This window comes from Canis lupus, chromosome 30 (assembly GCF_048164855.1).
Source record: "Canis lupus baileyi chromosome 30, mCanLup2.hap1, whole genome shotgun sequence".
Lineage (NCBI taxonomy): Eukaryota > Metazoa > Chordata > Mammalia > Carnivora > Canidae > Canis > Canis lupus.
This window is the reverse complement of record NC_132867.1, coordinates 42,393,779-42,417,002: the sequence shown is the minus strand read 5'-3', so window position 1 is coordinate 42,417,002 and position 23,224 is coordinate 42,393,779. Positions and strand designations below refer to the sequence as shown.

At 67.9% G+C, this 23,224-nt stretch overlaps 2 protein-coding genes across 7 annotated transcripts in view; one reads left to right on the top strand and one right to left on the bottom strand.

Annotated features, from left to right (window-relative positions):
* The window catches only part of COL18A1 (collagen type XVIII alpha 1 chain), a 73,546-nt gene that overhangs the window by 13,519 nt on the left and 36,803 nt on the right, over positions 1-23,224 (bottom strand). For all 6 annotated transcript variants that reach the window (XM_072807218.1, XM_072807214.1, XM_072807215.1 and 3 more), the window contains exons 2-17: positions 16,356-16,900; positions 10,901-10,987; positions 10,238-10,285; positions 8,846-8,975; positions 7,137-7,207; positions 6,800-6,919; positions 6,492-6,518; positions 4,375-4,437; positions 4,182-4,268; positions 3,701-3,754; positions 3,441-3,599; positions 2,787-2,849; positions 2,242-2,268; positions 1,160-1,291; positions 773-835; positions 433-459 (exon numbers count right to left, since the gene is read on the bottom strand). In XM_072807218.1, coding sequence (XP_072663319.1) covers positions 433-459; positions 773-835; positions 1,160-1,291; positions 2,242-2,268; positions 2,787-2,849; positions 3,441-3,599; positions 3,701-3,754; positions 4,182-4,268; positions 4,375-4,437; positions 6,492-6,518; positions 6,800-6,919; positions 7,137-7,207; positions 8,846-8,975; positions 10,238-10,285; positions 10,901-10,987; positions 16,356-16,900 — 1,703 coding nt within the window. The remainder of the gene's footprint in view (positions 1-432; positions 460-772; positions 836-1,159; positions 1,292-2,241; positions 2,269-2,786; positions 2,850-3,440; positions 3,600-3,700; positions 3,755-4,181; positions 4,269-4,374; positions 4,438-6,491; positions 6,519-6,799; positions 6,920-7,136; positions 7,208-8,845; positions 8,976-10,237; positions 10,286-10,900; positions 10,988-16,355; positions 16,901-23,224) is intronic.
* LOC140621798 (uncharacterized) lies at positions 11,273-15,165 on the top strand. Its single transcript, XM_072807225.1, has 3 exons — positions 11,273-12,624; positions 12,724-12,815; positions 13,498-15,165. Exons 1-3 carry the CDS (start codon positions 12,124-12,126, stop codon positions 13,790-13,792), a joined length of 888 nt encoding a protein of 295 aa, XP_072663326.1. The 5' UTR covers positions 11,273-12,123; the 3' UTR covers positions 13,793-15,165.

The following is a 23,224-nucleotide window of genomic DNA, read 5'->3' as shown; positions in this document are numbered from 1 at the left end:
GGAGCGGCCCCCCCGGATTAAGAATAAGCGTGTCTCTCGACAGCGCGACCTCTGAGCCGACCCAGGTATTCCAGGTCACACCTCCTAAGAGGACCTTCGTGGAGGAAGGCTCCGCGACACCCTGCGGTGGACACTGACCGCCTGGAACCCACGGGTGTGGGAGCGCGGCGTGCCCCGGGGGCGCCCTCGGGGGGCGGGGAGGGCGGGGTCCCCAGGGCAGGGCAGGGGAGCAGAGGGCCCAGCAGGGAGGCGGGTGGGCGGGGTCCGGTTCCCGTGTCCCCCAGGCCGGCATCGCCCCTCGGTGCGTGAAGCCAGGGACGCAGGCCCCCCAGCACCGAGGCTGGGGAGGGGGGCGTGTGACGGGCGGTTCCCTTGGGCTCCTCAGGCCCCTGAACCCGCAGGTGCTGCGGAGAGGGCGGCGCGCTCACTGACCTTGACCCCGGGCAGGCCTGGCGGTCCCTGTGGGGCAGAGAGGGGACACAGCCTGAGCCCCGCAGCGGGGGACATGGCCAGGCCCAGCGCAGCCGGCGCTCCCGGGGCCGAGGGTCTGTCCTGGGCACCGCGGGGACCCTCGGCTGCACGTGGGCCCGTCCCCCCCGGTGCCCGGCAGCTCAGGGCCACCCCCACAGACCAGGAACCTTTAATATTTAATTTGGCAGCAAGGCCGGTCGAGCTCATCAGTGCTCGGAGATCCCGGGGTGGACGGCGCCCGGGCGCCAGCAGACGTGTCCCCCCGCGCCCCGCGAGCCGAGGGACCCCGCCGGGGCCATACCTGCGGCCCGCTGGCTCCGTGCGCCGTCGACCAGAAGGGTTCCCCCGAGCCTTCCATGTCAACCTGTGGGAGCACATGCGGGGCGCTCGGGCTGCGGCCTCTCGTGGGAAGAGACCCCTCACGGCCCGGGGGCAGGGACCCCGCTGGGTGGGTGTGAGCTCAGCCCTCCTAGGCCGGAGCACGTGCGGGGGGCCCCTGGCCGTCTGCTGTGTCCCCCCCGGCCCTGAGCGGTGACCGCCTGCGGCAACGGGGGGCTGCTCCTTCCATGGACGCAGTCGGGGGTCAGCAGGGCACCCCGGGGAGCTCGTGGCTCGGATGGGGCCGGGGAGCGTCCTGTCAGCTGGGGTGCCCGGGGCTTTCTGGGGGGACGGGGCCACTGGTACTCACAAACCCCGCGGCCAGTCCTGGTCCCGGTGGCCCCGGGGGTCCGGGGGGCCCTGGTGGTCCAGCCGGCCCGGGGGGTCCTGCCAAGCCGCTCTCCCCTGGAACGCCGATGGGGCCGGGGTCACCCTTGCTTCCCTGCAGGGTGGGGAGACCGGGCGTCAGCACTTGCGGCCGTCAGCGTGTCGGCTCAACCCAGGGCACCCACACGCCCCCATGCGCCCCCGTGCACCCCCGTGCCCCTGTGCTGTTCTGAACCTGAAAAGCCAAACACAGGACCGACATTTCCCAAAACAAACCCAACAGGGGGTGATTCTATTCACTTTAAAAACGAACAGCCAAAAAAAATTAAAAAAATAAAATAAAATAAAATAAAAAAATAAAAATAAAAACGAACAGCCCAGGGTGAGCGTGTGTGGCCACCAGACAGACGGACATGGCCCCCCCGCCAAAGCCTCCGTGCCCCGCGGGCCGCCCTGACCACACGCTCCCCCAGGGTCATGTGAGCAGAGGCAACACCTGCCACGTGGTGACCCCGGGGGGGGGGGTGCACAGGGTGGACGGTGGGACCCCAGGGGCCCGACCCAATCGCAGCCGCGGCCCTAACCCTTATCTGCCCAGGACTCTCGGGGCAGCAAGAAATGAACTATTTTGCTATTTTGCTGAGTCAAAAAATAAAAATAAAAACAAAGCAGCAGAGGGAGCCCCCCCACCCCCCGGCCGCCCCGACGCTCCTTCTAGGCCTGGTGCCCTGGTGCCCTGGTGCCCGGGGAGCACAGAGCATGCCTGGGGGAGGGGGCGGGGAGGAGCCGGGCGGCCGGGGCGGGGGGGGGGGGGGCAGGAGGGCCTGAGGGTCCAGGACGCCTCGGACAGCGCCGGCCCGGCCCAGCGGCTTGCGAGCAGGGCAGGGAAGTGGGGATCCGCGGGGGCTGCCGTGCTGGGCGGGTCCTGAGGCGGGCGCTCCGGCCCACCCGACCCCCCCCCGCGTCCCCTGCAAACCTGCAAACGAGGGACACGGACCCCCCCCCCGCCCGCGCAGCAGCACGACCCTGCCCTGTCAGGGGGTAGCTAGGGGGTCTCGCCCGTACCTTAGGTCCTGGGGCGCCCGCGTCACCCTGCGGGAGAGAGGACGACCGCTCAGACGTGCGGCCAGCGAGAGAAGAGCAAACACTTTCAGTCGTTTCGTCCCGACCCGGGGAGCCGGTGCCTGAGCGCCGCGCCCCCGAGACGCGAGTCCTGCGCTCCCGCTGCCGTCCTGGCCCGGGCACACCCGTGGGCTGTGGCCGTCGTCATCCCGTCCTGGCCGGCTGCCCCGGGAGCCAACACCGCCGGGAGGACAGGCTCTAGTCGGCGAGCCCACAGCCCCACGGACGCGCCCCCCGCTCGGCCCCACGCAGCCCGGCCCCCACGGGAGGACGGCACCAAGGACGGCCCGTGACCCCCCGGGTCATTCGCCGAACCACGTGGAAACCAGACCCCGGTCGCGACCAAAATTAGAACTTGAGCTAAAACTTCCAAACCCAGAGTCAGTGTTACTTGAAAACCCTTCGTGGGGGCGGCCTCCGTGCGGGGTCCCCGGGCTCCATCGCCCCCCGGCCCCTATACGGCGCTGCGGCCGCCCCCCCAGACTTACGGGGCTGCCTTTCGGGCCAGGCTTCCCTGGTCCTCCTTCTTTCCCCGGAGGGCCTGGCGGTCCCTGGGGGAGAGAAAAGCAGAGCGTGGGGCCCGGGGGGATTCAGTCGCTGAAAGATTCCCGGGGCAGCGGGCGATCGCCTGGGCGCGGGCACCTCCCGAGAACCCAGGGCGCCGGAATGTTCCGGAGACGCAGGACCGAGCCCAGGCCGGCAGGGCGCAGGCGGCTCTCTCCGGCTGCACACCTCTCGCCTTTACTTGTGTTTGAGCGGATCCAACGGGGGGTACGGTGAGAAGGGGGGGCCCCCGGCCCTGCCCGGTCACCGCAGGGCGCCGCGTGTGCTGAATCAAACGCCCGCGTGTGTCGCCACGCAAATACCACGTGACGGGCACCCGGTTCACGTGGCAGCGGCGCCGTGGAGCAGCGCCAGGCCCCTGGGTCCCCCGGGGTGCAAGCAGGGGCCACCCCCACCCCAGGACGCTGCGGGCCGAGCAGTCACTGAGCAGCCACTCAGGCTCCTCCCCGGGGCCCGGAGACCAGAGCCCCTCCCTACGAGGAGGGGGAGGACGTGGTGGGGCCGACGGTTCACCCCGACTCCAGGACGGGCTCGGGTGGGGACGGGGCAGCGAGGGGCTCCAGGGAGGCAGGCCTTACCGGGGCGCCGGGAAGTCCAGGGGGCCCGTCCCGCCCGGGGACACCAGGAAGGCCTGCGGGGCCTGGGACGTCCGAGCTGTTCATCCCGAAGCGGCCTGGCTCTCCGGGCAGGCCTGGGACGCCGGGGGGCCCAGGGGGGCCGGGGAAGCCTCTGGGGCCCTGGATGTGGAGAAACAGGCGACGGTTAAAGCGGCACCTGCAGAGGATGGCCCCACCCCCACCCGGGCGCCCGCCGCCCCACACGACCCACGGACACTCACTCGGAGGCTCTCCAGGTCACCGCCGAACCCGGAACCCTCCATGTCAATGAAGGTCTGGGGGAAGGAGCCCACGGACACGTCACTGGGAGCCCAGGCCACACCCCCCGGGCCTCCCCTCTCCTGAGGCCGGCAGGTGGGGGCCTGCCCCTGCCCGGAGCTCATGGGGCGCGCTGTGCCCACGGGCAGCAGTCGGGAGGTTTCCAGCAAGAGGCCGAAGAGGGGAGCGGATGCGGCCCCCGAATGGAAGGAGCCAGAGTCAGGCAGGCCCCACGGATGCGCATGGACCCCACGGACCCCCACAGACCCCACGCCCTGCTGCGTGGACGGCGGGGAATGACTCCCAGACCCGGACACCCCCTTGGGAAGGCGGGAGAGAGCTGAAGGAGGCATGAGGAAGCCAAGCCGGGGACGGGGCGGAGGGTCCCTCCTCTGGGGACAGCGGGTGGCCCCCCTGCTGGAAGAGGCTGCTGCTGGGACTCACCAGCTTGTCGTGTCTGAAGGAGGGTCCTGGTGGCCCTGGAGGCCCTTGGGGTCCTGGGGGTCCTCTTGGCCCGACCCCAGGGTCGCCCTGGGGACAGAAGGCACCGGTTACATTAGGGGGCGCGGCCCCACGGCGGTCAGAGCTTGAGGACGTAACGCGCATGGCCCGCCGGCCAGACCGCCCGGCCTCTCACCTTCTCGCCCTTGGGGCCCACGTCTCCTGGGGTTCCGGGGAAGCCCTGCGGCCCAGGGTCACCCTGGAAGACAAGGACCAGCAGCTCCGTCAGAAGGCGCCTCCGTGCCGACCCCGCCTGCACCGCCGAAGACACGCGGCCGGGACCCGCCGAGCCCCCGGAGGACGTCACGCAGGACCCGAGGTGGACGTGCCTGGGGATCGCCATGCGGACCCGCCCTAAACGCTGCGCTGTGGCCTCCCCGTGGACATCCTCGGGGTCACCAGTGCTCTCTCCAGCTGGTGTGCATGCCTGAGTGTGTGCACCTGTGTGTGCATGTGTGTGTGCACCCGTGTGTGAATCTGCATGCATGTATACGTGAATATATGTGTATGTGTATAACTGTGTGTGTACACCTGCTTGTGTACCTGTGTGCACCTGTGTGTGTGTGCACCTCCATGTATGCAGCTCGTGTGCACCTGTGTATGCATCAGTTTGTGCACCTGTGTGTGTATACCTGGGTGTGTGCACCTGCATGTGTGTGCTGCACCTGCATGCACGCACCTGCCTGTATGTGTATACCTGTGTGTGTCGCCCTGAGTGTGTGCACCTGCGTGTATACCTGTGTGCACCTGCTTCTGTGTGTACCTGTGTGTGCACGCATCTGCATGTGTATATGTATATACCTGTATGTGCACCTGCTTGTGTGTGCACCTGCGTGTGCATGTGTGTGCACCTGTGTATGCACCTGAGTGTGTGTGCACCTGCATGTGTGCACCTCCATGTATGCAGCTCTTGTGTGCACCTGTGTGTACATCAGCTTGTGTGTGCACCTGCGTGTATACCTGGGTGTGTGCACCTGTGTGTGTACACCTGCATGTGTGTGCTAAACCTGCTTATGTGCACCCGTGTGTGCACCTGCTTGTGTACCTGTGTGCACCTGCGTGTGCGTGGACCTGTGTGTGCACCTCCATGTATGCAGCTCTTGTGTGCACCTGTTGTGTGCATCAGCTTGTGTGTGTACCTGCGTGTGTATACCCGGGTGTGTGCACCTGCGTGTATGTGTATACCTGTGTGTGTGCACCTGCTTCTGTGTGTACCTGTGTGTGCACCTGGGCATCTGCCTGTGTATATGTATATACCTGTGTGTGCACCTGCGTGTGAATGTGTGTGCACCTGTGTATGCACCTGAGTGTGTGCGCCTGCTTGTGTGTGCTCCTGTTTATGCACCTGAGTGTGTGTGCCCCTGCATGTGTGCACACCTGCACGTGTACCTGTGTGTGCACCCGAGTGTGTGCACCTGCGTGTATGTGTGTATACCTACACATCTGCACCTGCATGTGCATGGGTGCGTGAGGGGAGGCACTGTGGACAGAGCGGCTGCCCCTGGTGGGGCGGAGGTGGCGTGTGTTTGCGTGTCCACGGGCGCCGGGCACACTCGAGACTCTGGCTCGTTCGAGCGGAGCGAGCTGTCCCCGTCCCCACGTCCTGCGGGATCCAGGCCGCCCGGGCTGAGCACTGGCTGGTGTCCTCAGCCCCCAGGACCCCGCAGGCGACCGCAGCACCGGGGACTCAGGGACGGCCTGGCCTCAGTAGGAAATATCCCTCCTGTCCTCCGCAGCATCCCAGACGCGGACGAGCGGTGTCGGGGGCACCGGGGCCGCCCCTCCCAGGCTCCCTACTGCGCGCCGCCTGCGGGATCCCCCATCTTCGCGGGCAACCTTCCCGCGGCACGTTATCAGCATCTGTGGATTCCTAACAACCCGGACGCGGTGCTTTCCACCCAGACGCTCTCCTCTGCAGGGACTGCGGGCGGGTCTGCGCCACCCCTCGCCCCTCGCCCCTCGCCCCTGCGGCCCCCAACCCACCCCTCATGTGTTTGCTCCTCTAGGAGCCTGGAAGCTGCACCTTTTCTCTCTCCCCTTCCATCCTGCAAGGAGCCTAACTGCCGGTACCTCGGCACAGCTGTGTTTTTCTATCAATACACTTGTATTTTCTCAGCGGACGTTAAGTTGCATTTTCAAAACGGTTCATTTAGGAATCTGTGCACTGCGTGGCGCTGACGGGGGGTCACGGGGAAGGGCCCTGAGGGTCTCACACACACGAGACAGGAACACCTGGCTCTGAAGCAAACTCACCGGCCTCCCGTCCTCACCGGGATCCCCCTGGAACGTGCAAGAGAACCGTCAGCGACAGACCGACGCCCCGCGCCCGCCCGGTCTGAACAGAGACCCGCACCCGAGCCCCAAGCCCCACGGATGACCCGGGGAGGGACAGCGTCCCCCTAGCGCAGCGGCCCCCTGCCAGCTCCCCTGGCCGCCCTCCCCTCCCGGAGCGGCGAGGAAGCAGCCTCGGGGTCAGGGCCGCCCCGGGGTCTCCGTCCCGGGACCTGCTGCCCTGGCACATGCCCCCGCCAGTGCCCGCCCAGCCCACGGAAGGTGCTCACCGGCTCACCGTCCCTTCCAGGGGTGCCATCCTTCCCCGGCGGCCCTGGGGGGCCCGGGGGGCCCTGTGGCCCGGGTCCCGGCCATGCTTCAGGGTTGTGCGCCACAGGGCCTGTAGGAGCCTGGGGACGAGGAGGCGAGGGCACAGGCTGGGGCCGGCGGCTGCACCCTCCCGAGGCCCCGGCTGGGCCTGGTATCCCAGGGGCCTGCAGGGGACGCGCCGGCACAGGGCACACAGCGCCGGCCACGGGCTCCCGGAGCTCGGGTGAGTGGACCGAAGCACCGACCGCCCTGGGGTCCGGGGAGGGGTCTGGGGAGGGGTCCGGGGAGGGGGCTCACCTCCTGCAGGCTGCCCCCAAGGCGTTGGGCGCTCTCTGCGGCGACTGTAGCCGAGCCGGGGAGGGTCCGAGCTGGGGAGGCAGAGGCGGCCGTCGGTCCCCGGAGCACGGCCAGGCTCCCCTGCTCCTGCCCCGACCCCAGGCTGCCCGGAGCCCAGCCGTAGCCCCGACACACACACACCCACACCCACGCCCACGTCACTCCTCCTCTCACTGGGCACCGGAGCTCGCCACATTTATCACCACCCCTCCGCCAGGAGGCACACGGCCCCGAGGAGCGAGGACGTTTCCTGACACCAGATGCTCACACTCAGGACGTGTTGGGTTGTAATCTACGGTGACTGACACGCACCCCAGCCCCCAGCCTCCAGCAGGTCCACGCCCGAGTCCCCTGAGCCCCTGCACCCCGGCCCCCAGCAGGTCCATGCCCGAGCCCCCTGAGCCCCTGCACCCCAGCCCCCAGCAGGTCCACACCCGAGCCCCCTGAGCCCCTGCACCCCAGCCCCCAGCAGGTCCACTCCCGAGCCCCCTGAACCCCTACACCCCGGCCCCCAGCAGGTCCATGCCCGAGCCCCCTGAGCCCCTGCACCCCAGCCCCCAGCAGGTCCACACCCGAGCCCCCTGAGCCCCTGCACCCCAGCCCCCAGCAGGTCCACTCCCGAGCCCCCTGAACCCCTACACCCCGGCCCCCAGCAGGTCCATGCCCGAGCCCCCTGAGCTCCTGCACCCCGGCCCCCAGCAGGTCCACTCCCGAGCCCCCTGAACCCCTACACCCCGGCCCCCAGCAGGTCCATGCCCGAGCCCCCTGAGCCCCTGCACCCCAGCCCCCAGCAGGTCCACACCTGAGCCCCCTGAGCCCCTGCACCCCGGCCCCCAGCAGGTCCACGCCCGAGCCCCCTGAGCCCCTGCACCCCGGCCCCCAGCAGGTCCACACCTGAACCCCCTGAGCCCCTGCACCCCGGCCCCCAGCAGGTCCACACCTGAGCCCCCTGAGCCCCTGCACTCCGGCCCCCAGCAGGTCCAAGCCGGAGCCCCCTGAGCCCCTGCACCCAGGCCCCCAGCAGGTCCACACCTGAGCCCCCTGAGCCCCTGCACTCCAGCCCCCAGCAGGTCCACACCTGAGCCCCCTGAGCCCCTGCACTCCGGCCCCCAGCAGGTCCACACCTGAGCCCCCTGAGCCCCTGCACTCCGGCCCCCAGCAGGTCCACACCTGAGCCTCCTGAGCCCCTGCACCCTGGCCCCCAGCAGGTCCACACCTGAGCCCCCTGAGCCCCTGCACTCCGGCCCCCAGCAGGTCCAAGCCGGAGCCCCCTGAGCCCCTGCACCCTGGTCCCCAGCAGGTCCACACCTGAGCCCCTGCCCCGCAGCCTGCCCCGAACCTCCAGGGCCACAGGGAACATCCCCAAGCCCAGAGGCCGACCTGGGACGGGCCTGCTTCACGGACGTCCTGGGCAGAGGCTGACCTGTGCAACCAGCTGTCCTGCAAAGCCAGCCCTGGGGCCTCCTGGCGAGCCCCCTGCACCCTCGCGACGGCCCCACCGATCCCCACTGGTGACACGAACGGGCGAGGCCAAGCAGCGGCTCCGGGCCGAGTCCCCTGGGGCCGTGGGGCCAGGCGGGCGCTGACCACTGCCCGGGCTGGGCTGGGCGTGTGTCCCCGACGGACGGGAGCCCTTCCGGCCCCACACACCACCCACCCAACAGCCTTACCTCCCAACGGGGACGCCGTGGCTTCTTCCTCGATTTCTTCCATTCTGGAATCTTCCACGTCCCTGCCTCCAGCCAAGGGCGGAGAAGTGACCGGGGGAGCCTCGGGGAGCTCGGCTTTGGGGAGCAGACTCTGGCAAAAGGTGAGGGTGGGAGAAGCAGCCCGTTACTCCGCACAGGCGGCCGTGCCAGTCTGTCCGTGGGGCGGTTTGCACTCCCGCGCTGGCTTCTCCTAAACAGCCCGTGGGTCGGGGTCCCCTGCGCGCCCCAAGCCTGGAGGTCTCCCCGCGGGCCAGGGAGGCTCGGGGCCCAGGACGGCCCGGTGACCCTCAAGCGCCCCAGCTCCTCCCCGGGGACAGCGACCTGCCTGGCGGGGCTGGATCTACACCCCCCGAGGGGGAAGGCCGGCCCCAGGGCACACGCAGCCCCAGGATGGGGCCCCAGGCACGCGGGCGCCCAAAGGCTCCTGCCACCACCTGCCCCACCCTGGGCAGGAGCTCCGGTGACCCCACAAGGTCAGGGCACTCGGTGGCCGTCCTCCTGTGACCTGCCAGCTGCCAGGCCCCCCAGCTGGCCCCCGGGCCCCCGCTGGCCTCCCAACATCCGCGAGCCGCCGACCCCGAGGGAGCGGAGGCCCCGCGCGGCCACGGAGAGTGGGGGGTGCCCCGGGAGGGCTGAGGCCGGTCCCCTGGAAGCAGGGAAGCCCCCAGCAGCGGGCCGGCCTGGCCTGAGGGCCGCAGGTCGGGGGCAGAGGGTGGAATGTGCGACCGCCCCACGTGGTCACGGGCACGTCACGCCGCGGCCCTGGCACAGCCTGGGCGCCCTTCCCGTGGGGCCACGTGCCCAGCTCTGGTTTGCAGCAGGGACAGGAGCTCGGTGGGGGAAGGGCCCACATCCTGCCACAGGCCGCCGGACGCGGGCAGGGCCGTCACGGGCACCCGGGCCCACTGGGCGCCCTCCCAGCACCGCTCCGGCCACCGCAGGGCCAGGGGTCCCAGCGCCCCGGGAGGGAGGGGGCGGGGGCCACCCGTCCCTGCACGTGGGGCAAAAGCGGCCTCTTCCCTCCCGCGTGCCGTGTTGGGTGGGGGGAGCCGGGCGAGCTCTGGCCCGGCCTCCAGAACCTTCCTCGCTGTGACCCCTGCCTGCTTTCCCTTCCATGGGAGTTACAGACCCACCGGCCGGGTGGGAACGGGTCACCAAGGTCACCCAGGGACCCGGGCGGGGGGCGGGTGTTAGGATCAGAAACCGAACTAAATCCCTCGGGACAGAGCTACGGGGGCGCATCTCCCGGACGGGCCACCTGATCCCAGCATCCCGGGTCCGGCTGGAGCGTGTCCCACGTGTGCTCACCGGCCACACTGGCAGGACCCCAGGAGGGCGGCCCCCGGCACTCACCGACGGCTCCCGGTCGTCCTCCAGCCCGCTCCCGAAGTCTCCGGACACCTGAGGGCAGCAGGGGAGGAGCAGGGCACCGGTGAGCTCCCCCTGTCCCCGCAGGGCCACACACGCCTCTTTCGACTCGTCCCCCTGCTCCCGGGACGCCGTGTGGCCAGGGGACGGAAGCCCAGCACGGGGGGCTCCACGACATGAGGCTGCGCAGGTGGACGGGCCGGCGGCGCTGAACAGGGTGGGCGGCGGCCGCGGGGACCGTGACCGGTCATGTCCCCCCTGCTCGCGGCTGGCGCCTCACTGTGCACCCGGGGTCGCAGGGGGCACTCTGAGCTCCGGATCCCCCAGGACACCGGCTCCCTGCCCTCCGTCCCCCACACCCGAGACCTGGATTTTCTTGTTTAGACCCGAGGCATGTGCACACGCACACACGCCGCGCGCTCTGGCCACGAGTGACCGCGGGGCCCCGGCTCTTCCCGGTTGTTGGAGCTCCCGCCCGGATCCGCGGGAGCTCCCAGGGGAGGGCTGGAGGCCCGGCGGCTCCTCCTGACGTTGCCGTTGATGAGGGCGGCCCCGGCTCGTGGCACCCACACGAGCCCTCGAGTCCCCCGTGGGGTTCCCGGCTGCCCCCGCCCTGCGCCTCCACCCTCCGGCCGCGGCCCCACTCACCCCGCCGCTGTCGTCGTCGTCCTCCTCCAGGCAGTGCAGGGGGCTCACGTGCGGGTCCCCGCGCACCCTCAGCTCCGCGATCATCCCCTGAGGCAGAGGGACAGGGGGTCACCGTGGGCTCCGGGATGGGGGGTGCACACCGGCCGGCACCCGGCTCGCAGTGAGAAGGTCTGGGACGGGGCTCCCGAGCACCCACACGAGGCCGGGGAGGGAGGCCGTGCTCCCGGACGGCGCGGCGAGCGGCAGGACACGCGTCTCCCCACACCAAGGAGGGCCGGGGCCGCGGAGGGGGCTGCCAGTGGGCGACCATGTGGGCAGCTCCCCCGTGACGCACCCCCAGGCCTGTTCCGGTGCTTCCTGTTCTCACTTGACGTCCTTCTCCGCGGGGACTCACTCTGGCGCTTCTCCCCCAAACCGAAGCCACACTTGGTGCATCGGCCTGCGCGTCTGCACCGCCCTCGCGATAGGCCGCGGCCAGGCGGGCCCTGGGGTGCGGTGTCCGGGGGCCGACAGAGCGGGACCCGGCCCCTGCATGCTGCGCTGGCGCTACGGACCCCGGAATGCCCTTCAGGGCCGCCCCACACCCCAGGGGCCTCCTGTCCCTCCGGCCTGCGGGCTGCGCATGCCCCCCCTACGTTCTTCTGTTTCTTCCTCCCAACGACCTCCAGACTCCCTCCATCGCCGACCCTGCACCCCGTGACCCTGCGGCCCCACAGCAACGAGGAGCACGTGATGACAACCCAACAACGCCCCGCGTGTCCCCATGAGCCCTGCAGGAGGGCTCCCCTTGCTTCCCAAGGCTGCCTCCTCCAGGAAGCCCCCTGGATCCCTTCCCAGGAGGGTTAGACCCTCCAGGGGGTCGGCTCTGACCCTCTGCCCCCCCACCTCCCTGCATTGGACAGCGAGGCCTGCGGGGCCACATCCCATCTCCCCGTGTGTGCACACGTGTCCATGTGTGTCGGACGTGCACACGTGCTCCTTCAGGCCCCGACACCCGCCCCTGGGAGGCCAAGGAGGGCTGGACCCAGGCCCCGAAGCCCCACGGTCCCCACGGGGCCCCAGCACGAGGGGAAGGACACGCTGAGGACACGGGCGGGAAGCGGTTGGATGCCGGTGCGTCATTTCCAGCCCGCGGGGCACAGGCACCGACCCCTTGGCACGGACGCACACAGGGGCCGAGGCCACAGCAGCCGGCGCGGCTCGGGTCACCAGCGGAGTCGCAGATGGGCTCTTCCCGAAGCTGGGCTGATCCGAGGGCGCTGAACACGGCGGCCACGGCAGGACCGTCTCCGTCACCGCCGTCCCCACCTAACCACGGTGTTTCAGGAGGTCGGAGGCAGGGATGGCCCGAGGCCCCGGTCAAGGCCCAGAAGGCAGCTGCACCAGTTCTCAGTCGGGTCAGGATGGTCATGGGTTCCGGAAGGTTCTTTGGGGTGGCCGGGTGGTGTCCAGGTCTGCGGCCCTCCAGGGAAGCCAACGGACAGTGGCCGGTAGGAGGGCCCAGGGGGCAGGGGCAGGGGGGCGGCGTGCGGGGCCTGACCCCACGCAGGAGGGCAGCGGCCCCGCAGAGAGAGCACTGTCTGCCGGGGCCGGAGATCAGCCCCCGACGTTTCCAGGACACCAGCCGCGGCCTGTGTCAGCCCAGAGCCCACGGGGCCTGCCACGCAGCCGCCCTCGCCGCCCCCCAGGGCCCTGCCACCCTGCAGCGTCCCCACAAGCGCCAGGTCAGAGTGAGGCCGGCCCCCCTCACTGTGGTCGCTGGGACCCGCCCCCTGCAGAGCCACCCTCAGGGCTGCGGTCCTCACCCCCCGTGACCCCTGCAGGTAGAGGAGACGCAGCGAGGGGACCGGCTCAGGCTCCAGGACCAGAGACGCGGTCCGTGCCCCGCGGGGGAGTCGGCTGTGGACGGGGCTGGGTATGCGTGAGGAACTAGTGTCCTTCCTTCTAATTCTGGGATGTCCTGACCACCACGGAGGGCAGCCAGGCTGCGTGGGAGGTGTGTGAGCTCTGTGGACGGGTCACGTGTGAACACGTGTGCGTGTGGACAAACGTGCAGGTGTGTGTGCATGTGGTGAGGGCAGGTGTGGGCGCACCTGTGTGCACGTGAACCACCGCACCCCTCGGTGCATGGGGCAGGTGTGCATGTGGTGGGGGCACGTGTGAGAGAGCACATCAGTGCATGTGAACGGTACGCACCTGTGTGCATGGAGTGTGCGTGCATGTGGTGACGTGTGAGCACCCGTGTGTGCACCTGCGTGCCCTGAGCACGTGTATGCACGTGAGCCTGTGTGTGGGAGCACGGCACATGCAGATGCCGCCCGCCGCCCGCAGGAGACAGGCCACGCTGGCCTCACAGAGCAGGGGTCAAGTCGGGGGGCGGCGGCACAGGGCTCGGACGCAGGTGCTGGGATCGCCCGCCCTGCCGAAGGAGGGACGGGGTGGCCCCGCTGACACGCGTGCCCAGGTGTGGAGGCGCAGGGACGGCACAGGGCTGATGTTAGGTGCCAGAAGGCCGAGCTCTCCCCGGGGTGGCAGCGATGAGGGGGGCGCGGGCGCTGCCAGCAGGTGGGGGCAGGGGACACACGTGCCCCCCGCAGACCCGGCCCCGACCGACCAGAGCAGAAGGGGAGCCGGCCGCCGCTCCCCGAGGACACGTTAGTGGGGAAGACGTCGGTTGTGCAAAAGCCACAGCCCTGCTGGCAGCAGCCCACGGGCCGGGAGGCAGACGTTGTGAAACCCGGAGACGCCGCTGAGCCTCGCGAACAAAGGCCGCGGCAGCCGTGTCCTGTGGCTGCCACCGCGGGTCGTAGGGACCGTCACCCCGACGGCCTGGGGTGGGCTGCCCCCGACTCTCCGGGGAGGGCCGTGTCCTGGCTTCGGGGTGCTGAGTGAGCCTACGGGGGGGGCACCCCGCACTCCCGGCCTGACTCACCCCTGCCTCGCTCGGCTGCTCCGCCCTCCACCCTCCGCCCCCTCCCCGCCCGGGGGCCTGGCCCCGGTCACAGCCCAGCCGCAGCGGTCCCTGACCCCCCCCTCGGTCCCCACGCTCCTTGCACCAGTGGCTTCTGACCACCTGCTTGCATCAGGCCCTGACCGTTGGCACGAGAGCACCGGGCTCCTCCCGGCGGGGTCGCGTCGGGGCACGTTACTGTGTCACAGACGCTGCCTCTGTGGCCTCTGTCTCCCCCCTCCTACTGCAAGGAAAAGGGGCGGGTGCGCTTGTCCTAGAGACGGGGGCGGGGGCGGGTGCGGGTGCCGGGCGTGGGGAACCTGGGCCCTGACGACACGCTCCGGCCTGCCCCACGCCGTCCCGGGCATCCAGCCCGCCCGTGGCTGGTCGGTGACCCCCGGCTTCGGGGAACCGGGCGCTGCTTTGGTCCACAGCGTGGCCACGGGGCCGCACACCGAGGCGGTCCCCCCTGCCGCACGGTGGCCCTAGGGCGCAGTACGTGACCGGCCCGCGTGAGGTGCCACCGTGGAAGTAGGTAGGGACGTTCAGAGGCAGCGGGCCGGCAGCCGGCAGGCGCCCCAGTAACGGGCGGGAGCGCGGCCCCGGGGGACACCCGCCCCACGCTGGACCCGAGAGGAGGAAACCTGCAAAGCCCCGCTTTCCTGGGCAGACACAGCAGAGGCTCCGTGGGGCGCCGGGCGGGGGCGCGGGGGGGGACGCCCACCCGGAGGGGCCGCCCCGCGTGCTGCGCCTCCCGGAGCCCGGTCGCACGAGTCACGGCAGGACCCTCGCCCTGAAGGCCTGGAGAGCCCGGGGCTGGGGCGGCTGGTCTCCGGTCCCACAAGCCTGGCCCCTCAGCCAGCTGCAATCGGACCAAACCCCACACGGAACATTCCTGAAGCCTCCAGTCGGGCCGCCAGGGGCCGGACACGGGGCTCGGGAGGACGCGACTCGGGCGACATCCGCTGGGCCTCCAGCCGCCCCCCAGCGCCCACGGGGGGGCCCACGCCCCGCTCCGGCCCCGTCTTCCCAATGCCCAAGGCTCGGCCGCCACGCTACACGCCACGGGCGTCTCCCACGTTACGTATCTCAACGGCTTGCGTGAAAAAGTGACAAGATAAAAAGGCAAAAAGCAAACGGGAGATAAAATTTACAGCGGACGGGACGGAGGAGCGGTTCTCTCCTACAGAAAGAGCTTGGGACAAGCCGGTAAGAAGCCGTGGAACCGCTCAGAGCAAAGCTGCAAAGCGCAGAAACAGGCCAGTCACAAAAGAACCAATTGTGTCTTTTTTTTTAAAGAAAAAATTGGAATAACCAAAAATTGTGTGCAAAAATGAAAGTGTGTCTACACCAGCAACCCAGGCACACACGTCCACACACCCGGACGCCGCGGGCCTCTGTGGACTGGCGGCCGCGCCCTGTGTCGGGGACCCGCAGCCGCGCCCCGGGCCACCCCGTCCCCGGCCCCCTCGGCGCCCCGGGAGACGCGACGACACCAGCCCTCCCGGCCCCCCCGGCCTCCTCCCACTTCATCGTGCTTGAGGCTCAGCCTGAAAACACAAAGGGGCCCAGTGTGGTGTCCAGGCCCCGGCGGCCCGACCCCGAGGCGCGGAGTTCCCGCGGGGGGAAGGTCGGCCGCGCGGTCGCCGTCCGGGCTGAGAACCTCGCTCCTCAGGCCGCCCTTTGTCTGGGCGATGATTCACCTTGTCCCCGGGGGCCGCCCCCTCGGGCCCGCACAGGGACCCCGTCTGGACCACGCGGCAGGGCCGGTGCAGGGGCGGGTGGGGACCCACGAACCGTGCCCGCGAGCGAGCGTGGGAGGCCGCGGCCCCGGGAGAGACCCCACCCGGGCTCCGGGATCTGCGTCCCGCAGAGAACGAGGCCGGGCCTGGGCCTGGGGGACGGGGTGTCCCTGAGGGCCGGGTGCAGGCCTGGGGCGACGGCCTCGCTGCTCCCCAGCCGACTGCGCGGCGGCTGCAGGGGTCGGTGAAAATGAGGACGAGCAGCAGGTTGATGTAGGGGTGACGTGACCCCCCCGAGCCCCCCCCAGCGCAGCAGGTGGGCGGCCTTCCCGCCAGGAAGACCCTTGTGGAGGGAGGTCCCCACGGGGCTCGGACAGCAGGGAAGAGCCCAACCTGCGAGGACCCCGGACATCCCCGGCTCCGCAGCACAAGGGGGTCACAGCACCCATCCCTGGAGCCCCCACCCCCCGGGCAACCCCCACCCCCCGGGAGGCCCCCACCCCCCAGGCAGCCCCCACCCCGAGGGATGACCCCCGACCCCAGGAACGGCCCCCAACCCCCAGGTGGCCCCCACCCCGGGAATGGCCCTCACTCCTGGGGACGGCCCCCACCCCCCCAAGTGGCCCCCACCCTGGGGCAGCCCCCACCCCAGGAACATCCCCCACCCCCCAGGCGGCCCCCACCCCCCAGGGACAGCCCTCACCCCAGGAACGTCCCCCACCCCCCAGGCGGCCCCCACCCCGGGGTGGCTGCGGTCGCTTACCTGGAACTTGTCGGGGTCCGCTCCTCCCGCCTGGGCCACGAACAGGCCGGCGCCGGGCTCCAGCTGCAGGCCCCCCGGGGAGCGCTCCAGGGGCACCCTCTGGAACAACTCGCAGTCCACGAACAGCGCCACCGTCGCGCCGTCCACGCTGAGCGCCAAGCGCGTCCACTGGCCGGTGAAGGCGGGCAGGCGGAAGCTGGCGGCCGTGCGGGTCCGGGCGGCCCCGGGCTCCGTGTACAGGAGCTGGACATGCTGCTGCCCGTCACGCACGCCCGACAGCTTCACGCCCACGGAGACCACCGCCTGGGCCGCGTCCGTGATGGCAAACAGCACCCCCGGGCCCTCGGTGGCCGGCCGCACGTGCATGAGCAGCGAGAAGTCACGGAAGAACGGGCTGGGGACGTGGTACCGGGCCACCTGGCCGCTGTTGGCGTCCGGGCCGAAGACGAAGGCCGGCCCCACGTCGGGGTCGTCCACCTGGGTGACCTGCTGGGGCGGGGGCTCTCCCAGCAGCTGCAGGAGCCCCACCTCCGAGCCCCGGCTCTCTGCAAAGAGGAGAAAGACCCCGGTGAGGCTGTGCCCGGGAGCAAGCAGGCAGGGCGCCAGGGGACACTGAGGCACGAGGGGCTCCGGGCCTGCCTCTACAGGCATCACGGGCGGCCAGGACTCGTGGCCACGGGCCACCGTCCCTCCTTCCATGGGCTCCCAGGCCCCGGGGGACATGACAGGAACTGTCCCAACCAGGGGGCCAGAGGCCGTGGCTGCGCAGGGCGCCCTGTGAGCTCAGGGCCGGCGGCCCACGCGTGTGCTGGGACCCCAGCCCAGCCTCCACCCCCGGGACCACCCCACCTGGCCGCGGGCCTCAGTGGGCCTCAGCCACACGTCTGCAGGGCCACAGAGGGAAACCCTACAGCCCAGCGGCCCCGCAGGCTTATCCCCGTGAGGAGCCAGCCTGCACACAACTAAACCCCGGGGCAGATCAGGGCCCGGTGCTCGTGGTCTGAGCCTCTGCGCACATTTGTAACACAGCCCACCAGGCGCCCAGCTTTGTCGGGGGCCTTGTGCAGTGTCCCCGCCCACCGTGTCGTGGAGTCCCAGCCCCAGCGGGTCCCTTTCGGGGTGACCCCCCAGCACAGGGAGGTGGCGCGAGTCTAGGCTGGGGACACAGCACGGTGCCCAGCCTTCTCCCGCGTATCTTGTCCTTCCAGGTGGGACCAGAAGGCTTCCTGGGCAGGCAGGGGCCACCAGAGCCTGCGACCTTGGGCCGGGAGCATCAGGTGCTGGGCACAGAGGGCAGGGCCTCTCCGTTGGTGATTTCCTGCCTACGTGCCCACAGCCGGAGCCGGGAATCCAGGGCCACAGTGCGGCCAAGAGCCCCGACCCCAAGCCCCTTCTCTGAAGACCCTGGTGTGGTCCACCTGCAAGGGGAGAGTTACGTGGAGGAGATGCTCTCCGGGGAAGGGGCTGCTGGCGAGCGGGAGTCCTGAGGAGGGCGGTGGGTGGGTACCTGGGCTCTGGCCCTGAGCGGTGGGGCCCGGCTGACCCGGTCAGAGCAGCGGGGAGAAATGCCAAACCCCAACTTCCTAAGGCAAGCTCCATCTTTCAAAGAGCTCTTGGAGACAGAACAATGAACACAGAGGAGAGCCCGGAGCCACGGAGGGCAGGAGCACATGCCCTTTGGGTCCCTCCCAGGGCTGGTACGCCCGGGGCGGTGCTGGGCGTCCCGTCTCCCCTCTGCAGGGCCCTGACTTCCCACCAGCACCACCAGCCAGGGCCCCCCTCGCCTGCAGGCAAGACCCTCATGCCAAGTCAGTGCAGGCACAGCCTCGCTTGGGCAGCGGCCTGGCCTCAGGCCTAGGGAGCAGGGGGTGCCTCGCGGGAAGACCCCAGGCCACGGGAAGAGAGCCCCTGCTTGATGCTCAAAGTCAGACCCTCCCTGCCGTGCACCCAGACGGCAGCTGCTGTGACGCCCTCTTCACATCACAAGTTCCCAGGGCTGAGGGTGCACTCGGGGAGACGTTCTGAGACTCAGGAACAGGACTCTGCCCAGCCTGCATGTCATGGCGCTGCCGTCCTGACTCAGCTGTGCCCAGAGTTAAACATGGGCACGCCCACCACCGCCCTTCCTCCCAGGCAGCTACGAGTTCTCCAGACTGCTGTACAATGCAAGATGCAGCAGCCGTGGATGTCCTGGGCTGCAGGGCAACGGCACGCTACAAGGGCAGGCCCGGGTCCCTGGCGAGCCTCGGGCAGCTCCTCTTCCTCCACGAAAGTCCTCATGGTTCCCACGGGGAGTAAGTCTCCAAATGCCACGGCCCGAAAATCATGGGTCCGTTGTCCAGTTGCAGGCACTGTGAGTGGAGGACGCGGTGTGGTCACCTCCCTGCAGAGCTCGTGGCAGCTGCTGCTCTGAAGGCCCTGGACCAGCTGTCGTGGGCAGGAAACCAAGATCTCTCCAAAAAAGCAAATGCCCGTGCCACTCTCTGAGAGTCTGGAAGAACACCTTCGTGGGAACACAGTGGGTGATATCTTTTGGCAAGTGGGGCCCCCTCCTATTGGCCGATGCTCACTCGGGTTAAGGAATTGGGGGACTTGCCCAGTTGGGGACAACCTCCCTTGCGGACAGGCCAGCCGTGACCAGGTGGGACTTATCCTGGTACGTCAGGCTGGTTCAGCCTTCAAAACCCAACTAAGGGAATCCACCTCCTAAACACAGTGACTAAAAAGAATCACAAAATCATGTCCACGGATGAAGAAAAAGCATTTGACCGAATCCAACACTCACTCATGGTGAAAGCTCTCAGTAAATCAGGAATAAAACAGAATTTCCTCCATTGGATGAAGAATTCCTACAAAACATCCCTACGGCTTATAACCCACTTGATGGTGAGAAACCTGAAGCTTTCTCACCGAAATCGGGGACAAGGTAAGGACGTCTCTCTCACCGTGGCTTTTCAAAACCGGGCTAGAGATCCTGGCTAAAGCAATAAGGCAAGAACAGGAAATAGAAGTACACAGATTGGGAAGGAAAAGGAACCACTGTCTGTCCGTAGAGGACGTGATCGTCTACGCAGAAAATCCAAAAGAACTGACAGAAAAACAAAACCAGTGTCCTGGAAGCGATTACTCAAGGTCGTAGGATACACGACCAATATAAGGAATTCAGTCCCTTTCCTACGTATCAGTAACGAACAAGCAGGATTTGGAATCAGAGACACACCATTTCCATTAGCATTCCCGCCGACAACTTATCTAGGATAAATATAACGCGTATACGCACAACATCCACGGGAGGAAAACTGCAAAATTCTGCCAAAATAAATCAAAGAACTAAATCAATGCATGGAGAGTCCCTGCCCACGGATAGAAAGACTCAGGCTTGTCAGGACGTCAGGTCTCCCCGCCCTGGCCTGTAAACTCAATGCCGCCCCAATCAAAATCCCACCAAGGTTTCTGTGGATAGTGACAAACGGATTCTAAAGTCTCTGTGAGAAGCTAAAGGACCCAGAATAGCCAACACCGTGTTGGAAAAGAGCGAAGTCGGAGGACGACACTCCGCGGCCCCAGCACTCGCTGTAGGGCGGCTGGGATCAGGACCGTGTGGCCCTGGGGGGGGCGGGGGACAGGCCAGCAGGTGGACGGAACAGGAGGGAGAGCCCAGAAACAGCCACACGAACGCCCCCGACGGATCCTTGACAAAGGAGCGAGGCCACCCATGGGGCGAAGGCCGTGCCCTCCGCAGGCGGTGCTGGACAACTGGACGTCCACACGCAGAGGGAACGTGGACACGGACCTTATGCTCCTCTCGGCTGGCTCACAAGGGGTCACGGACGCGGCGTAGGATGCGAAACTATGACACTTCTAGAAGACGACACAGGAGAAATCCCCGGTGACCCTGGACGGGAGGATGACCCTGTAGCCCCGGCACCACGGGTCCAATCCAGGAGACAAACAACTGACTGGCTGGACCTTGTCCTGCGAAAGTCAGGGGGGTGAGAGGACAAGCACCGGCCGGCAGCAAATATTTGCAAAAGACACAGCTGATAGAGGACGGCGCCTACAATACGTAAAGATCTCTGAACACTCAACAACACGACCTGACAACGCGTTTAAGAGCGGACGGGAGACCTGCACGGAGACACGCAGGTGGCAGATCAGGAAGGCTGCTCCGCGTCCCAGGCCGTCAGGGAGACGGTGACGAAGACGTGGGTGACCCGGCGACGGCAGCCAGGGCGGGAGGGCTGCGCACCGCGTGACGGTCTGGGGCAGGCACAGCCGGGGGGACGGGGCAGGCTGGGGGGCGGGGGGTGGGGAGGAGGACTGTGAGGGGCCGCAGTGCTGGGCGCGTCGTCCCCTGGGCCCCGGGTGATGACGACGTGTGGGTGCGGGTTCACCCGGGGTCACACACACAGCGCGGGTGCGGGATGTGGGGGGAGAGAGCGGGGCCTGCGGGGCAAGTGGGTGACACTTTTCAACAATCCACGGAGACGTGACGGTCCAGGCATCAGCCCACGCACCCCACTAACACCCCCGGTGAGACGGACGAGCAGGGACTTCCTGAACCTGATAAGCGTTGGAAGGACGCTGCACTCCCGTCCCGCGGCTTATTACACTCGGTCACAACCACAAGGTAACAGACGGCCGAGCTGTGTCGACAAATGTGCTGGGAACGAACACCTCGGGGCACCTGCTGGAGCCTCTCCCTCTCGCCCCCCCCCCCAAATAAATAAATAAATCCCGGTCCCTCGGTGGCAAGGGTGCCCGCGGCTGACGTGTGGATACCATCACGCTCGTCTTCAGGTTCAACGCAGGCCACCCAAGCCCGAGCGAAAGGTTTCTGAAGCTCTGGAGAGAAGATGCCCAAGGACATGATGACCTCTGCAGAGGGTCGTGACCCCGGGGCCCAGGGCCACGCCAAGCACCGCTGTCACCAGGAGCCCAAATCAGGGCCCTCGGGGACGGGCGAACAGATCAGAGAGGGTGTGCGGAGCCAGTACAGCATCCTCTGCTACAGGAGGCGGGGGACACCTGAAGGTCCACCCTCGAGGGGGAGGGAGGACACACCAGAGCACCCAAGCCTGAGAGCACCTCCCGGAGTGCCACGGGACGTTTGAGACCCGTCGCCGTAAAGAGGGACTTCTAGATACACAGAAAGTGAGCCCATCCGTGCAGAGCAAGGACCGGGGTGTAGATCCATAAGGGCGCCTGTGCACGCACATGCACACGCACACGCACGTGCACGCCGTGGTAGGCAGCTCAGGGCCCTAATGTCCGTTCCGCGTGCCCGAACCTGCAAGTGGTGGTTTGCAGAGGGGCGGAGTGACATGGCCCCAGATGGGGAGGTTCATCAAACCTAACGCGTGCATCCCTAAGAGCAGGGGCACCTCCCAGGCGGGGGCACACTGGCGGCCCCCAGAAGCCTGCAGAGGCGGACACACTCTTCCCTGCGGCCCCAAGAAGGAGCACAGCCCTGCAGACACACCTCCACCTTAGCCCCGTGAGACTCCGACCTCGAGAACAGCATTTGTGTCATCTTCCGCCACAAGGGTCGTGGTCACGCGTCACAGCAGCCACGGAAACTCAGGCACACGCATCTGTGCAAGCCCACAGCGGGAACAGAAAGACGCCCCATCCCAGCAGCCAGGGGCGCTTGGAAGGCGCCTTCAGCCCTCTCCTGTGCGCTCCAGTCTTGATGCCAGCATGCCCGTGAGCTAGTCCTGGGGTAGACGTAACCCGGGGAGAACAGGAAGACAGAGCAGCGTGGTCCTAGGGGAGGAGAGGGGCAGGACAGGTGGCCCCCCCCCAGGCCAGCGTTTGCGGGTTCGGGGGCAGGAAGGCTCACTCCGAGCACTGGCTCTCTCCTCCTCAGAACTGAGGCCACGTGTCTGCAGAACTGGGTCTTTCCAAGGGGGTTGCCCGCGGGTGCAGTGCAAGGGGGCGGGGGCCCTCAGAGGTTTCACATGCTTCAAAGACACGTTGGGGCCCCTGGGACCCTGGCCGTGGTGCCTGCAGTGGACGAGGCAGCACTGTCAGCCTCCGGGCACACGGCCCCAGGGGAGGGAGTGGCTGCGGGCCTCCCGTGTGCCCAAGGACCAGGAATCAGGAGAAGAACTTGGAGGGAAAGCAGCACGGCGGTGGGGGAGACGCTGGGCCCAGACACCAGCAAGGGAAAGCCTCACGGGCAGCATCCTGCACCGGAATCACTGACCACAACACTGCTCAACAGCGCAGGGCTGAGCGTCTGCCCCCGCCACCTGCTTCGCTCCAGACACAGGTTCCACGACAGAAGCAAACTGCATATTACGTGGGACAATCACATTCCAACATGGTAAACCTGATCCAACACCCAGATGGATGGACAGATGGGTGGGTGGGTGGAGGGAGGGATGGGTAGGTGGATGGATGGATGGATCTGTGGATGGATGGGTGGGTGGAGGGATGGAGGGATGGAGGGATGGATGGGCAGGTGGAAGGTGGATGGATCTGTAGATGGATGGAGGGGTGGGTGGGTGGGTGGATAGGTAGATGGAGGGATGGGTAGGTGGATGGATGGATCTGTGGATGGATGGAGGGATGGAAGGATGGGTGGATGGGCAGTGGATAGATGGATGGAGTGATGGGTGGATGGCTGAATGATGGATAGATGGATGCTGGGTGGATGGATGGATGAATGGGTGGATGGGTGGATAGGTAGGTGGATGGACGGATGGATCTGTGGATGGATGGAGGGGTGGATGGAGGGATGGGTGGATGGGTGGATGGGTAGGACAGGTGAATGAGTGGACAGATGAAGGTGGGTGGATGGGTAGATGGAGGGATGGGTAGATGGGTGGATGGGTAGGTAGGTGGATGGACGGATGGATGGAGGG

What these genes read in the sequence shown, in the direction of transcription:
- LOC140621798 (XM_072807225.1), top strand. Translation starts at nt 12,124, where the DNA reads ATGGGCTCTTCCCGAAGCTGGGCTGATCCGAGGGCGCTGAACACGGCG. An exon ending in AGCGTCCCCACAAGCGCCAG is followed by an intron (nt 12,625 to 12,723) that starts GTCAGAGTGAGG and finishes TGACCCCTGCAG; the next exon opens with GTAGAGGAGACGCAGCGAGG. An exon ending in TCGGCTGTGGACGGGGCTGG is followed by an intron (nt 12,816 to 13,497) that starts GTATGCGTGAGG and finishes TGCCCCCCGCAG; the next exon opens with ACCCGGCCCCGACCGACCAG.